This window comes from Octopus bimaculoides, chromosome 5, assembly GCF_046866305.1.
Source record: "Octopus bimaculoides isolate indiv1 chromosome 5, ASM4686630v1, whole genome shotgun sequence".
NCBI classification, from domain to species: domain Eukaryota; kingdom Metazoa; phylum Mollusca; class Cephalopoda; order Octopoda; family Octopodidae; genus Octopus; species Octopus bimaculoides.
In genome coordinates this window covers 99,369,009-99,387,096 of record NC_142932.1, presented here as the reverse complement: position 1 = coordinate 99,387,096, position 18,088 = coordinate 99,369,009, and the positions used below count along the sequence as shown (strand labels likewise).

Sequence of the window (18,088 nt, the reverse complement as noted above, 5' to 3'; positions counted from 1 at the left end):
CTACATACTAAATTGTAATAAAGAAGTAAGCAAATATGCTTCAAGGGGAAGCAGTTGGGATTTACCTTATGTACCTACACCCAGACAAACTCACACACAAGCATACACACACAGGCACATATACATATGCAGGGGTAGTTGAAGCTATTCTGCGTTAATCTTATGAAGTTACAATCTGGACAACAAAAGAGTATAATTTAAAGTAACTAACGAGAAATAACAGACTGATTTTATTATACATACATACATACATACATACATACATACATACATATGACGGTCGGTTGAAAAGTTCATAGGCTAACCAACATACTCTCATAGAATGTGACTAAATGAGTTTTATGTTTCAACATAGGTTCCCTTGTGGTCCATACACATCTTCCATATATGTTGCAGTACTTGGATCCCATCGTTGAAGAAACTTTCATCCTGTTGGTAAAAAAAGTCATCAACAGCAGATACGTAGTCATTATCACTGCGATACTGCTTCCCAGAAAAAGTGTTTTTCCATGTTGGGAAAGAGATAACAGTCAAATGGGGTCAGGAAGGGTGATCAACCACACAGTCACGCACAGCAGCCATTGAAACCAATAGCTTGTGTGCTGAAACATTGTTCTGATGAAACAAGGCCCCTTTCGTCAGTTTTCATGAGCGTTCGGTCTTGATAGCCTTTTGTAACTGCCTCAGGAAGTTGGTATAGTACTCTTCATTGATGGCGTGGCCCTTTTGAAGATAGTCAATAAACAAAATACCTTTTACAGCCCAAAAAATCTGAGGCCATCAATTTTCCTGCAGATGAAACGACATTGGCTCTCTTTGGAGTAGGTGAGGAGGGGATTGTTTTCTGTTTTGTTTTTGTTTTTGTCTCTGGCTCAAAGTGTTGAACCCAACACACACCCTAGTTTAGATGACGTTCAAGGAAACTAGCTTGATCTGCTTGAAACAATATCAGATTTTTCCATGGTGTGATCAGTTTGGTGCGTTTTTGATCAGGTTTCAGACGTCACATCCATCGGGCTGAAACCTTCGACATGCCAAGTTCATTGTGCAGAATTTTCTCAACTCTCTCACGGGAGATGCTAAGGCCTCTTCCATTGTCACGACTGCTGCTTTGTCTCAGGGTCGTACCCATTGACTCAACCCTTGTCACCGGAGAAGATCCTCAATATTAGGAATGGGTCACCAGCGGCAGAAGGAGATCTTGACAGACTTCGACGTAATAGTCTTTCTGCTCAGTAGTCAGCAGGCGGCGGACAAACTTGGCAGAGAGACGCTGCATGTTCACTTCAAACGTTAGGATTGCCTGCATGGACCCGTACGACAGACCAACATCAGCAATGTCATTGATTGCCCTCCGATGATCCTCATGCAAAATTCATGAATTTTCTCCACATTTCCGGGAGTGATGCTTGTGTCAGATCTTCCAGATCGTAAGTCGTCTTCCAGAGACGTTCAGCTTGAGCTTTTGGAGTGCCCGTGCCACTCGAAACATTGCGTACGACCCATTGCCTCGTCACCGTAAGCATGCTCAATGTCTCTGTAACAGACTTCCAAAGTTCAACGTAAAATTTCACGCTAGTTCTTTGACAAAAATCACAGATTACACTATACACGTGATCACAAAAACACTAATTTCACAACTTGCGGAGTAAACACAACGATGTCACTCAGCACACTGCCTCATGAAGATTACTACTAGCTTTTACTGCGCACGCAACCATGTGCTGCCATCTGTTAGTGCGCTACAGAAATAGTCCAAGAACTTTTTGATACCACTTCATACATATATATATATTCGACCTAATATCAAAAAGTTCCCGGACTAGTTATGTTTAATAAAAAAAAATAACTTGTTTACCTAAGTTTTAACATCTCTTTCGAAATAGTCACCTTGAACTGCAATACGCCGGTTCCAGCGTTCCTGCCACTCTTGGAATCCGGCCTGGAAATCGTTTTCCGTAAGCGAGTCGAGGACCTGCATTTTCATCTTGAGGAAGAGATGGAAGTCCGTAGGTGATAAATCTGGTGAATAGTGAGGGTGCGGAAGCGATACCATGTTGTTTTTGGCGAGAGACACACGAGTGAGGAGAGGTCGAAGACAGGGTGCATTGTCATCGTGAAGAATCCAGTTCTTTGCGCACCACAGATCCGGTCGCTTTCGCCGAATGTCCTCTCTCAAACGCTTCATAACGTCGCAGCAGAACTCTTGAGTAACAGTCTGGCCGTGGGGGACGAATTCTCAGAGAACAATACCGCAGATGTCGAAAAACCAATAAGCATGCTCTTGTTTGAATTGTAGTTGTTTAAATGCCCGTGCCACCTGAAACATTGCACACAATCCATTGCCCCATTGCTGTAAGCTTGCTGAAGCATGCTCAATGTCTCTGTAGCAGACTTCCAAAGTTCAACGTAAAATTTCATGTTGGTTCATTGTTCCAACTTCCTGCCAATAACAAAAATCACAGACTACAGTATAAACGTGATCACAAAAACACAAATTTCACAACTTACGAAGTAAACACAGTGATGTCACTCAGCACAATGCCTCATGAAGGTCACTGCTAGCTCTCACTGCGCACACAACCGTGTGTTCCCATATGTTAGTATGCTACAGAACTAGTCCAGAAACTTTTTGATACCACCTTGTATACATACATGTATATGTATGTCTATGTATGCATGTGTGAGTATGTATATAGGGAACTCTTGGGAAATCGAGGATGATTATTTTCCAGATCAGAGACAATTGGTAGGAAAAGTATTCTGTCAGAGGGAGTAAATCGGTCTGGAATGGAGAATGTCTGTATTTATAATGTTGGCTTCGTAGTTGCCTTCTTGGCTTCACTGTTCATTCTTTCATAGAAAAAGATGTTCATATGTATATGTATGTGTATGTGTGCTTAACACTTATGTATGTATATATATGTGTGTGAACGTCTGCACACACACACAGATACACACACACACACACACACACACACACACACACAAAGATATATATATATATATATATATATATATATATATATATATATATATATATACCATCATCATCGTTTAACGTCCGCCTTCCATGCTGGCATGGGTGGGACGATATATAGATAGATAGATAGATAGATAGATAGATAGATAGATAGATAGATAGATAGATAGATAGATATTCCAATGGTCCCCTAATAATTATTTGACAAGAAATCCTTTTACTTTGCCGTTCATTTTTACAAAGATGTATTAAATGATAGTGGCTTCAAAGATAAAATATAATATATACCTAACAAAACAAATTCATAAACTTAAAAAGTGAAGGTAAAATATTACATGGTATAATCCACCTTATAATTTAAGGGGTTGTTTCAATTTCATCAGGATTTCTTTGAATAAATATTTTCCTTCGGAGTATCTGTATCAAGAGAGCTTTAATTAAAATAGTGTTATGGTGAAATGCAGATGTAACAAAAACTTGTTTAAAGAAGAATATTATTGTCTTCTATATAATTTCAATAGACTTTTCAACGATATTTGTCTCTCAAAAACAATTAGTTTATCGAGCTAAGTTCTCCGCTGTGGAAAACAGTGAAATAAAAGGTGTAATGGGTTTACTAAAAATCCATTTCATATATAATCTCGTAAAATATGCATACATTCAGACTCTCAGAAAAATCTCTTTCCACTACATCATCCAAATGCATCTGGCGTTTAAAGGATATTGTTAACAATTACAAAATCGATCAGTCCATTATAGAGCATGCATCCACCTACATTAATTTCTCATGAAGGTGTGGTTTATGTCCCTTGGAGTACTACAACCTCTTAAAATTAATTTTTTTAAAAATCAGAATTTATGCATTCTAAAAAATAAAAATTCCTTCACTAGTTATTAAGGAATATCCAAAAATCAACAGGCTGAAGAAAGTTATTTCATCTATAATGACCTTGAAAGTTATTATAAATTCAAAATATCATGCATTTGATCATTAACACTAAATTTCATTAAATGGAGTCAACCTCTTTGCATATATATTATATATATATATATATATATATATATATATATATATATATATATATATATATATATATATATAAAGATATATAAAGATATATATATATATATATATATATATATATATATATATATATATATATATATATATATATATATATACATATATATATACAATATGTATGCAAAGAGGTTGACTCCATTTAATGAAATTTAGTGTTAATGATCAAATGCATGATATTTTGAATTTATAATAACTTTCAAGGTATAGCATAGTCATTATAGATGAAATAACTTTCTTCAGCCCGTTGATTTTTGGATATTCCTTAATAAATAGTGAAGGAATTTTTATTTTTTAGAATATATATGTGCGTAGGGTGGCTAATTGGCAGAGCAGATAGCACGCCGGGAAAATGCTTAGCGGCCTTTTGTCTGTCTTTATGTTCTGGGTTCAAATTCTGCCCAGTTTGACTTGCCTTTCATCCTTTTGGGTCGATGAAATAAGTACCAGTTGAGCACTGAGGTCAATGTAATTGATTTAGCACCTCCCCTAAAATATATCAGGTCTTGTGCCTATCGTAGAAAGGATTGTGCGTGTGTGCGTGTGTATTTGATACTACAGGGTTGAAAATATCATTTGGCGGCCTATAAACAAACAGACATATGACAAGTAGACTTATAATCAAAGCGTTGCAATTGTGACCGTACCATTTTCGTTGACAGTGTATCTATGTTTACATTTTCTCTTTTTTTTTTTCATGATAGATTATAAATTTATGAGAATGCTCATAAGTAATTATTACCCAGTGTGCATGTTTGTGTGTGTTATTCATAAATATGAGAAAATTGTACTGAAGACATATTTGTACATTTTACGGATCCACTAATACATTTAATTTGGAATGCTCCAAAACTACTCATATCGGGAATAAATAATAATAATAATAATAATAATAATAATAATAATAATAATAATAATAATAATAATAATAATAATAATAATAATAATGATAATAATAATAATAATAATAATCGTCTACAGAGTTGCTCAGGTAGTAACACGCCATGACCACAGCATTGACTTGTTTGTTCCATCTACGCTGTGTGTGCTGGTCCATTGGTGGATAACAAGAGGCTGGAGCCTGCCGAGTGCAACACTATCACTATCAAGGGCTTCAGTTCATTACCACCATTATTCACAATATTTTGTTTTTTCATTGTCACTTATGTGGTAGCGATTATCAGGTTGCGCAATTACTAGTGTTTTTTATTGTAACAACACCACAGGAAAACTAACTTAGCCATGTCATGGATCGATTGACGTAAGACATACGATATGATCCCACATTCTTGGATTATGGAATGTATGAATCTATTTGGTATTGCATTGAATGCTGAGCGATTGCTTGGAAAAAGTACGGCGAATTGGAGGACAGAACTGACAGTATATGGAACAAGTTTAGGGACAATAGAATTCAGTAGAGGCATCTTTCAAGGGGACAGCCTGTCCCCACTGATCTTTGTACTGTGCATGATACCACTAACTCTGATTTTGAGGAAAGCAAAGGCTGGGTATGTATTCAAATGCCGCCAACAAACAGTCTGCCACTTGTTATTCATGGATGACCTCAAACTTTAGTGTAAAGATGAATCCCAAGTCAGTTCCCTCGTTGATACGGTATATACTTTCAGTACTGATATCAGAATTTAGTTCGGACTGAAAAAGTGTGGTGTGTTAGTCTTGAAGAGAGGCAAAATTAAATGTATGGACGTACTAGCAATACAGTCGGGGGAGGTTATGAAGCGAATAGAAGAGACGGGTTATAAGTACTTGGGGATATTGGAAATGGATAAATTGATGGAGAAAGAAATGACAGAAAACTTTAAGGTGCAGTACTTGTGAAGACTAAGACTGATCCTTAAAACACATACATATATATGTTGAGGTATGAACTTTTTAGTTTTGTTGAGGAATGAACTCTTTAGTTTTGTTCTGTGCATGTTTCCTGTTCATCCTGATGAGGGGATCGTTGTCGTGATGCACTTTAAATGTAATCGAACCATGGTAATGAGCTCCCGAAATGGCCATAGGTGAGTTTGAATTGATTTTGTGGAACTCTTTTTGTTCATGGATTCTAACCTACCATGGTTTTAAGAATTGAAATTTTTGGACGTACTCTTGTATGAGGGGAGTATTAAAAAAAAAAAACTTTTTAAAAATATTTTTAGTCGATTGATATTTTATTTTATCTTAGTTTATTTAGTTTCTTAGTAGCATGACACGCTTTAGAATTTTTATGAATTTTTAGTCGTTTATATTTACCTTTTCGATAGGCTGTTCTATATATTTGTATTTTATTCACATATATATTTTCACCTTCTGTGTTTTTATGTATATGTATATTTTTATATGCTTAAGAACCATGGTAATATTCATATAAGATCAAATGTTTGAGGTATGGTGACTCGAATTTGATGTTTGTTCTATGATCGATGTTTCTTCATATATCATCATCATCATCATCATCATCATCATCATCATCGTTTAACGTCCGCTTTCTATGCTAGCATGGGTTGGACGATTTGACTGAGGACTGGTGAAACCAGATGGCTACACCAGGCTCCAATCTGTTTTGGCAGAGTTTCTACAGCTGGATGCCCTTCCTAACGCCAACCACTCAGAGAGTGTAGTGGGTGCTTTTACGTGTCACACGCACGAAGGTCAGTCAGGCGGTACTGGCAACGGCCACGCTCAAAATGGTGTATTTTATGTGCCACCCGTACAAGAGCCAGTACAAGGGCACTGGCAACGATCTCGCTCGAAAATCCTACGAAGGCCATATATATATATATATATATATATATATATATATATATATATATATATATATATATATATATATATATATATATATATATATGTATGTATGTATGTATATATGTATGTATGTATGTATGTATGTATGTCTCTTCTATTTTTTAATTATTATAAATCTTCCTCTGAGGAGGGAGCTGGTTTCCAACAAAGATATAAGGCTCCATCTTTGGGATGTAGTTAGCACAAATTCACATTTGGAACTTGAGAAAAGTCATGCATGTTTTTACTGTTCCACTCACAGATAATGTGTGTATGTATGTGTGCATAGTGGTGGACTAGGTCTAAAAATATTCGCTGCCAGGAGACTAAGGGGACCAACCCACAACTACCAGGGGGCCCACTTGCCATCGGACAACTAGCAACTTGCCCAGTCCACTACTGTGTATGTATATATATGTGCATCCGCATAGCTAGCTAGCTAGCCAGATAGCTAGACAGACAGACGGACGGACAGACAGACGGACAGACAGACAGACAGACAGACAGACAGACAGACAGACAGACAGACAGACAGAAAGATAGATAGATAGATAGATAGATAGATAGATAAGTAGGTAGGTAGGTAGGTAGGTAGGTAGATAGGTAGGTAGGTAGGTTGGTAGGTAGGTAGGTAGGTAGGTAGGTAGGTAGGTAGGTAAGTAGGTAGGTATATATATATATATATATATATATATATATATATATATATATATATATATACACACATATATATTTATAGATAGATAGATATATAGATATATAGATATATGCTTGCCAGTTGTCTGGTACTTATGAAATCAACTGAGATAAAGCTTTTGCCATAAAGGGGTATAACTCATCGCTTCAGGCCACAAACGTGGAGACAGACACACACACACACACACACGCACACACAACAATTCATTCTTTTACACATAGATATTATTACTGTAAAGTTTTTTTCTTATTATATTTACTAAATGCCATTTACAAGCTGAATATTTTACATTTACTAATTTCACCAGGTGAATAAAATGATAATATCCGAAAATATCATGCCTCCAAAGGATCATTCAGGCAAATGCCATTGTCTCAGTTCTATAAACAGGCAAATTTGGAGTGTATATATGAAATTGAAATGATGGTATTTGCCTGATCAATTGGTGAGTTCTGAAGCAGCAAAATATTCCATTCTCAACACGATTTGATTTTAATAGCCATCTATGTAACATACTCAATGTAAATACACCATTGAAAGTGAAATTTACTGTGGAAATAACACCTCTTATGGTTGTGCTCTGTTTAAAAGCACAATATTTATCAGAGGTAGACTAAAATCATACCAGTAGCAGCTACTGAGAATACTAGAAGCATTTCTGCCTTATTGGGTGTTACCAGTAGCAAGTACTAGAAGCCAACCGCATACCTATACAAAATTTGTTGTATATATCAGTAAACCCGTGAATAAAAAATCACTGGTGCTACAAATAGCTGCCCAACTGAATAAGAATCTGTTATATGCAACATAAATAATATTAGATTAAATTAGATGTCTATGTGTCATATTTAATGTAAATCATCATCATCATCATCATCATCATCATCGTTTAACGTCTGCTTTCCATGCTAGCATGGGTTGGACGATTTGAGTAAGGACTGGTGAACCAGATGGCTACAGCAGGCTCCAATCTGATTTAGCAGAGTTTCTACAGCTGGATGCCCTTCCTAATGCCAATATATCATGAAAAGCAAATTTACTATGGTATTGGTTCAGAGATAATATTTCTTATGGATGAGTAGTGTTTAAAAACTATTAGTATGATACATAGATATTTTTTTAAATCTAATACTGCTTCTGTTGCTTATGATAGATTTTTATTTAGCTGGGCAGCTAATTGCACCATCAGTAAATTAACATCGTGATTAAATGACCAGATGAAACTAAGGATTGTTCGTCAGTTTATTCATCAGTTAAACTGACAAACAACTCCTAATTTAATCTGGTCACATCTGACTCATCAGAAGAACTGTTGTTCAATTCATTCTGTAGCTTAAACAGAGTCAATTTCCTCTTTGTTGCAAGCATTAGAACCAGTTCTCCAATCTGGAGAAAACTTGTCAAAATCTTGAAGCATTGCACTCCACGGCATTAATTTCATGAGTTGTAGCTTATTGACTTTTTTTTCTCTTATTAGTCTCAGTTGGGGCTGCAGGAAAGATATGAGTACTGCCATTTCTTTTCTGACAAAGCTACAGAAATATATACTTCTTTATATACATTCATGTAAGTATGTATGTGTGTGTGTGTGTGTGTGTGTGCGCGTGTGCGTGTATGTGAGTGTGTGTGTGTGTGTGTGTGTGTGTGTGTGTGTGTGTGAACAAATGAAAGAAAGAAGCGCTCAATGCATTTGGTTGGAGCTACATGTATTTAATAATAGTTTGACTCAGCTCTACATGACTTAAAGTTTCATGGATGTATAAGATAAATCTATCTCATCAGATGTTCAGTGGCAACACACCTGTTATGTGTGTGTGTGTGTGTGTGTGGGTGTGTGTGTGTGTGTGTGTAGTGCATATGTATGCATTTGTGAAAGAAGATTCCACCTTATATGTTATGAATACATAAATAGAATACATAACTCCTAATAGAACATTATTCTGCTTGTCACGCCACTCATGTTTTGATTTAAGTAATCTTAATGAAATTAAATTTAAGACATAATCGAAACTTCTAACATAATAAAACTTATAAAATTAAATAAAAAGGCAAATTAGAAAATGAATAAAACAAGAAATTTCCATGTGTGCTGCCGGTGTACATTATTTAGCTTTACTCAAAAATAATTTTTAGCTATGGATCTTTGCAAGGCAAAACATATATACATTATGTGTGTGCAAATGAGTGTAGGAGAGGAGTAACAGGGGGGGGGGACATATATGTGTGTGCACTTTTGTATTTTGCAATTGCTTACCTATGTGTATTGATTTTACAATTCGGTTTCTGTGCCTACTCTCACCAATGATCATAAGTTGTGGGTAATTATCAAAAGAGTATAATCACAAATACAAGTGGCCGAAATGGGATTCCTCTGAAAAATCTATGGAACCACATTATTTGACAGGTGCATAGCTCAGAGATCAGGGGTCTCTCCAGTTTGAGCCACTACTTCACATTGAGAGCTCACAACTCCAGTGCTATGGACATGTGGTTAGAAGGTCATAGGAAAGGTTCATAAGATGGGTTGGTTCTTCAAGCTGAACCGACTGGCATGAGACCTAGGGATAAACCAAGAACAAAATTGTTGGATAATATGCATAGTCTCAGTTGGTCATGCTTAGAAATTCAGCAGGAAAGTGTATTGACAGTAGCTTTTGATAGGACCCAATATAGGAAGTGCCCAAGAACTCTATCCTCACAAACCTCTCAGGGACAGTGTGTAATGAAAACAGATTGATGAATAGATGGATGGAAAACTGTAATCTTGGAAACCTGAAATACAATGAGGTGTATTGTAGTAGTTAAAAAAAAGAGCAATTGTAAACTGAAAGTGATATGTAAATTCTGTTCAGGGGTCATATTATTAGTTCGTATAGCCAGAACTAATTATTTGCATAGTGGCTACAATCAAGGAATTTCTAGGCCATTTAGAGAACTCTTACCTGTTGAAAACAATCGACAAATATGTTGATAATGGGTAGAAGAAGTTAACATCAAAAGTTCCAAGTCTTTTGAGGTTTTCATTAATCATGGAAAATTTCTCTTTCAATCAGCAAATTAAATCTTCTAAAATCCTAGTTTACAATCTGATTTACAGAAAAGTAATTCAATTCAAATTTTTATGAAGAATTATTTCTTTCACTTATTTTTTCAATAAAAACAGTTTAATGAAACAAAACAATTGTATTATTACCTCCAATATATATTTATAACAAACCTGGACAATACAATAATAATTAATAAAAGGTAATTAACCAGAATTAATATTTCCAAAAGTAGAGGAATATAGAACAATGTAGTTGAAAAATGTATTGTTGGATATCTCTTCCTTTGTTCCACATATTTGATCATATTTAACTTTTATCCCATTCCACATAAATTCAGCATTTAAGTATGTTTGTTATTATTTGTTAGTCTATGCATTAATGTGGTATCATCTGCAAAGCATCATGTCTATGTATATGATATATATATATATATATATATATATATATATATATGTATGTATAACATAAAATGAACAGATAATAAAGAAAACTTTTGATCAACAAACAAATTGACTACCATCGGTTGAATATTTTTTAATACAAAACTTGCACATTGCTTACAGCCATTTCTGCTACCAATGTCAGTCGGTGTCACCAGAGAAAATTATGAGAATAATATTTGTCATCTTTATAGCACATACGATCTAGTACATGGAGCTTCATCAGAGCTTCATCAGAGAGAAGAGGGAAGAGGAAAGAACAGGGCCTCAAGATGAAGAAAGAAGGCTTAATAAATTAGAGTCAGACCATTTTGCAGTGTAAACCTTGAAGTCATTGAGCAAGTGAATAAACAAGAAAATAAACTAGACAAATAATTGGTGGGTTAATCTTTCTTCAGGGGTACCAGGATGTATAAATAATAAGTAAACAGAACTAGTAGGGTATGTTTTTGGATATATGTTAATTAGCTCTGTTTACGAAATCATAAGTACTATTCTTTTTCTAGACTTATTGGCAAATCCTGTGAAATTTAAGTACTAGTTCTATTTTCTTATTATTTATACACACTGGTACCCCTGAAGAAAGATTAACCCACCAATCATTTTTCTAGTTTATTTGCTAGTTTTTTCAATTGCTCATCAACTTCAAGGTTTACACTACAAAATGGTATGACTCTAATTTATTAAACCTTCTTTCCTCATCTTGAGGCCCTGTTCTTTCCTCTTCCCTCTTCTTTTATTTTATGCATTTGTATCCATTCTGATGAAGCTCCAGTACTAGATCAGATGTGTTATAAAGATGACGAATATTATTCTCATAATTTTCTCTGGCGGCACCAACTGACATTGGCAGCAGAAATAGCTGTAAGCAATGTGTAAGTTTTGTATTATAACCACTACCGATGGTAGTCCAAATTCTTTGTCTTTATGCAGCTGAGGACTGCTCTGCATTTAAATTGATGTAGCGATTGCATTGTTCAATTAAATAGAGTTGCTTGAAACGATCGTACTGCATTACCTCTGGATATCCTTGTTGCTTATTTTGATTATATATATATATATATATATATATATATATATATATAGGAGAAGTTTCAGGTGTGGAAGCAGGGTCTAGAATTGAAGGGCCTTAGAGTCAACCTAGCTAAAACCAAAATCCTAATAAGTAGGAAGGTAGATAAAACACAAACCCCTTCAGGTAGATGGCCCTGCTCAGTATGTAGAAAAGGAGTAGGTAGTAACTCTATAAGATGTACCCGGTGCAAGCTATGGACACATAAGAGGTGCAGCAACATCAAAGGCAGGTTAACTAGCAAGTTAGTTTTTGTTTGTGGCAGATGTTCAGGTGCAATAAAGACTGTAAACAAACAGGAAACAACTTCTATCTCATTCCAGGGTGAAAAACTAGAGGTAGTCGATAGCTTCCGCTATCTGGGCGACCAAGTTAGTAGTGGGGGTGGGTGCGCTGAAAGTGTAGCTGCTAGAATAAGAATAGCCTGGGCAAAGTTTAGAGAGCTCTTACCCCTGCTGGCGACAAAGGGACTCTCACTCAGAGTAAAAGGCAGACTGTATGACGCATGCGTACGAACAACCATGCTACATGGCAGTGAAACATGGGCTGTAACTGCTGAGGACATACGTAAGCTCGCAAGGAATGAAGCCAGTATGCTCCATTGGATGTGTAATGTCAATGTGAATACCCGTCAGAGTGTAAGTATCTTGAGAGAAAAGCTGAACATTAGAAGCATCAGTTGTGGTGTGCAAGAGAGACGATTGCGCTGGTATGGACATGTGGTGAGAATGGATGAGGATAGCTGCGTGAAAAAGTGCCACACCCTAACAGTTGAGGGAACCCGTGGAAGAGGTAGGCCCAGGAAGACCTGGGCTGAGGTGGTGAGGCAAGACCTTCGTACATTGGGCCTCACCGAGGCGATGACTACTGACCGAGACCTTTGGAAATGTGCTGTGCCAAATTAGATTGGAGCCTGGTGTTGCCATCCGGTTTCACCAGTCCTCAGTCAAATCGTCCAACCCATGCTAGCATGGAAAGCGGACGTTAAACGACGATGATGTATGTATGTATGTATGTATGTATGTATGTATGTATGTATACATTTACTCTTATTTGTAACTGGTGTTGAGTATTAAATTTAAAAGTTCAACATAGATAACATTCTGTGTGTGTGTGTGTGTGTGTGTGTGTGTTTAGGTTAGTTACTAGAAAATGCTTAAATGTTTTTTTTTTGTGTTACCTATGAAAGAGCCATAAACATTAGCCTTACAAAAAGCCATAGCTTTAAACCATCTTAAGAGTTTTAAAACTTAACTATATTTTTCTGTTTTACAGCTTTCTTTCTGAGTGAGAAATATGGCTGATGAACAAAATCAAAATGCAGATCAAAAGCCGCGAAGACGAAAGAAGGCTAAGAAGCAAAGAATTATATCTTCCACCGGAACCACCATCTTTATGATAATAAATGTTTTCCTGGTTGTAAGTAATAGTAAAACCTTTGAAAGAGATTTCAGACATCTTATGTTTCAGTTTTTAGATCACTTTAGATTGTTGCAGTTGTTGTTGTCAATTGTGGTGGTGGTGGTGGTGGTTGGTGGTGGTTGTTTTTTGTTGTTGTTGTTGTTGGTGGTGGTGGTGGTTGTGGTGGTGGTGGTGCTGCTGCTGCTGCTGCTGCTGCTGCTTGTGGTGCTGGTGGTTATAATGATTATGATGATAAAGATGATAATGATGACAAGCCTCAGATCAACCCTGTATGAGCAAATCAAAAGCTATGGTCAAAGATGTTTGACCATGAACAGTTGAAAGGCAAAGCCGACCTCAGCGGAATTTGAGCTCAGAACATTAAAAAAAACAAGAGGAAATGACACTAAGTATTTTGCCAGATGCGCTTACGATTCCATCAGCTCATCACCATGGTGTACACCACTAATAAATAAGCACAGGGGAATTGTAACTGTCACGTTCTAACCAAATCTACTTCACTGCCAAAGAAATCTTATGGCACACATGAATAGAATTGATAATGAAGATAATACATGTCCAGACTGTTATATTGTACCACATACTATTTATTTGTGTGTTGGAGCATGCAAGAGGCATGATATAACTAAAACAAGAGACCTTGAACAACATAGCAACAATTTTATGTCAAAAATATATATTTCATTTTAAGAAACACAAGCTATTTATAATGATGTATTTGTAAACTAGGCGCACACTTCAGTCAGCAAACAGGCAGTTATTAGAACATGAAACTGAACGCTTGCAGTATTTGTTAACTCTTTGCATTCTGAATTCAAATCATGTTTCGGTAACCAACTTTACCTTTCATCATTCCAGGAACAATAAACTGCTAGTCAATTACTGGGGTTGATTCTCTTCTCTCTCTGGTGAATGATGAAAAAAAAGCAAAACATATGTTTGTTTGTTTGTTTTTCTCTCTTTTAGAAAAGTACAAATGCAATGAAAGGCACAGAAGATGTGCAATAAAGGTTTGGCAGCTGAAAGAGATAAACAGAAATTGTCTAGATAAATGGATCCTAGTCATGTCTGCTTGAATAGACTTATAACAGCCAGTCAAAGAATTGTCACATTGGTAGTCTAGCAATGGACATTTTATATCTATTTTTTTAATCTTAATATTTAAAGCAACATTGTATAATTTATATTGGGATGAAATGGTTAAAAAGAAGAGATACTGTGGTTGAGAACAGAGGTAAGTTGCTAGGAATCAAAGTACAGGAGTGAAAATAGAGGTGTATTAAATTACAAATAAAATCATATATATGTTGGTTTAAATATTTTGACTTAGAATATAATGACTATAAAACTTTGCTAACTTTAAAAACTATTTTAAAACTAAAGAGACACGTTTCTTTCCAACAGCTCATAGAAATTTTCTATGTCCAATGTATGATTTTTTAAGACAATAAAGTGTAAATGGAGAGAAATGTGGTTGTTAATTTAATCAGGTTAAGTGACTACATAGAACAGGGACAGAGAGACGTTCAATATTGGGGAGAATTGCAAGTATATAAGTACCTGAGTAGCTGCATGTAGGCTGAGAAAAAATAATGAATCTTTAATTTTACAAATTCATAGGTATGTGACATATTAAATTACAGCTTGGATGTTGAGTTTTTTTTTGTTTTTGTTTTTTTTTGCACATGGTGTTTTAGAGAACTTCTTCATTGGACAATTTCAAATTTTAATGTGAATGTGGAATTCCCCTTATCCTAGAAACAGAAGTTCCCTCATTAGCTTTAATATATTCTTATTATCAATGTCTTCAGCATGTTTGCAGAAACAATTTGACTTTCAGAATGTTGATAGTAATATAATATTGTTCGATAAATACTTTTCCCTGACAGAATTTCATTTCCATAATTACAGATAATTGGTGGTACATTGATCCTGGGTGGAATCATTGTCAAATATGGCTCAGCCAAAATGGAAGTACAGTTACAACCACTTTACAAAACAATGGCAGAGGCAATATCTGAAGCAGACATGCCAGATTTTGGCAGATATGTTGATATCACACATAAGGTGGCATTGGGATTCATTGTAACTGGAGCATGTCTTCTCTTCATTGCACTGATAGGTTGTTGTGGTGGTTGTTGCCAAAATAGGTCATTACTCATTCTGGTGAGTATACTGTTTTATTTTATTCTATGTTCTTAATGCATGTATGTGGGGGTGTATCTTGGTTATACTTTTTTATGTGAAGTTTTGTAACTCTTATATTGTTGTCATACCAAATATGTTAACTTACAAATATGATTCTATTTCTTATAAATTAGGAGAAGGTGAGTATAGGGTCAATACCTATCATGTTTCAGCTTTATTAGATCTCCTCAGAAAAGCATGGCAAGTTTTATATAATCCCACCTTATCATAGCTCCTTTTTATTTTTACATTTCCATTCCTTATAGAAGTAATTATTTCACTTGTCCAGGGTGGTTTTAACTGTGTTGGTCATGGATGCAACACAGTACCAGTGTTAATACAAGAACCTTCATTCCTTCTACCAATAGGTCAGAATTCTACCACCTCAACTCTTTACCAATCTTTATTTCTTACAAAATCTGAAATAAAATTTTAAAATCTAAAAATATATATTATATTCATTAAATATCGATCTTCTTTATTTGATTTTTCTTATATTCATTTAACTTGCAGTATGGATTTTTGTTAACATGTGTGATGGTCACAGAAACTGGTTTTGTTATATTGCTGTTTTCGGCTAAGAAAGAAGTGAGTAACATCTTTTAATAACTCCTGTATTCTTATCTTTTCTTATCTTATTTTTTCCCTTTTGAATTTTTAAAGGTAAAGTTACCTTCTCAAGTCATTCTGACTCACAAGGGCCAGTTTCCCAGTTTCATGGCATATATATTCCACAGCTGGATGGGACACTCATTTTTGCCAGCTGAGTGGACTGGGGCAACATGAAATAAAATATTTTGCTCGAGAACACAATGCACCGCCCAGTCCTGGAATCAAAACCACAATCTCATGATCACAAGTCCAATACCCTAGCCACTAAGCCATGCACCTCCATGATCAACAGAGGGGTTTGAGGTGTTGTGGTACAGGCACTTATTTTATCCTGTTTGGAATTCAGACTATAAAGTAATTGTCAATGCACTAATAGTTCTAATGATACAAAGACAGGTATGGCTGTGTGGTAAGAAGCTTGCTTTCCAACCACATGGTTCTGGGTTCAGTCCCACTGCATGGCACACTGGGCAAGTGTCTTCTAATAATATAGCCTCAGGCCAACCAAAGCCTTGTGAGTGGATATGGTAGACAAACTGAATGAAGCTTGTCATGTATATATGTGTGTGTGTGTGTATATATATATATATATATATATATATATATATATATATATATATATATATATATATATATATATATATATATATATATATATATATATGTATATATATCTATATATATGTATATGTATGTATGTATGTATGTATGTGTGTGTGCCTTTGTGTCTGTGTTTGTCCCTCCATCACTGCTTGACAATCAGTGTTGATATGTTTACATCTCTATAACTTAGCAGTTCAAAAAAAAAAGACTAATAGAATAAGTACTAGGCTTTAAAAAAATAAGCCCTGGAGTCAATTTGTTCAACTAAAACCCTTCAAAACGGTGCTCCAGCATGGCCTCAGTCAAATGACTGAAACGAATAAAAGAATAAAAGAATCTCCAACGACCAAACCACAAACAGTAGCCCATAATTAACCTTTTAGCATTCAGATTAACCTGTCAAATATAATGCTTATTTATTTACATTGTTTTGAATTAATTATGCATTATATCATTGCTTTAAGATTTTAATGATGTGATTGTCTAATTTTAGAATGACATTGTAAGGTAGGTGTAAAAGGCTAGATCTTGTTGATTTGAACATACAATAGATAGAATATTTGGGCTGGATGTAGCTGGTTTAAATGCTAAATGATTAAACATACAAAACACTGCTCACGCTTACTCATGATCAATGAAATGATTGCAGACAACCTTTGGTTAAAAGTACACACTAATACAAACACATAAATACATATGGAAATTCATTAACAATTATCTAAGCATAAATAAATGATGCACCAGATCCCATGAAATGCTAAATAGACATACTAAATAAATGAAAGAAAAAACATTTTGAAACACTTTATTTTTTACCTTAATGAAATTCAACCTTACACTCACACACACACAAACACACACTCAAACGCACACACTCACACTCACACTCATACTCACAAACATGCAGACACACAAACACACACATACATGGGCATACACACATATACAAACACAACAGGTGCACATACAAAGAAACATTTTAACAAAGCCTCTGACAATTTTCTGCAACAAAAAAAAAGAGGGAAAAAACTGCCAATCAAGAGACATAAAAATAGTAGCCAATCAACATACACAAAAGTGAATCAATCAAAAAGTAACCACACCCACTCCAGTGAAAATAAATTAACAGCTACATTGAATTGTAACAG

General features: G+C 35.3%; 1 protein-coding gene across 3 annotated transcripts in view; it reads left to right on the top strand.

The window, feature by feature from the left end:
* LOC106867859 (CD63 antigen) overlaps window positions 1-18,088 on the top strand; it is a 48,168-nt gene that overhangs the window by 2,327 nt on the left and 27,753 nt on the right. For all 3 annotated transcript variants that reach the window (XM_052968254.2, XM_014912900.3, XM_052968255.2), the window contains exons 2-4: window positions 13,392-13,535; window positions 15,450-15,704; window positions 16,239-16,313. In XM_052968254.2, the coding sequence (XP_052824214.1) occupies window positions 13,413-13,535; window positions 15,450-15,704; window positions 16,239-16,313 (453 nt within the window). In that variant the 5' untranslated portion in view covers window positions 13,392-13,412. The remainder of the gene's footprint in view (window positions 1-13,391; window positions 13,536-15,449; window positions 15,705-16,238; window positions 16,314-18,088) is intronic.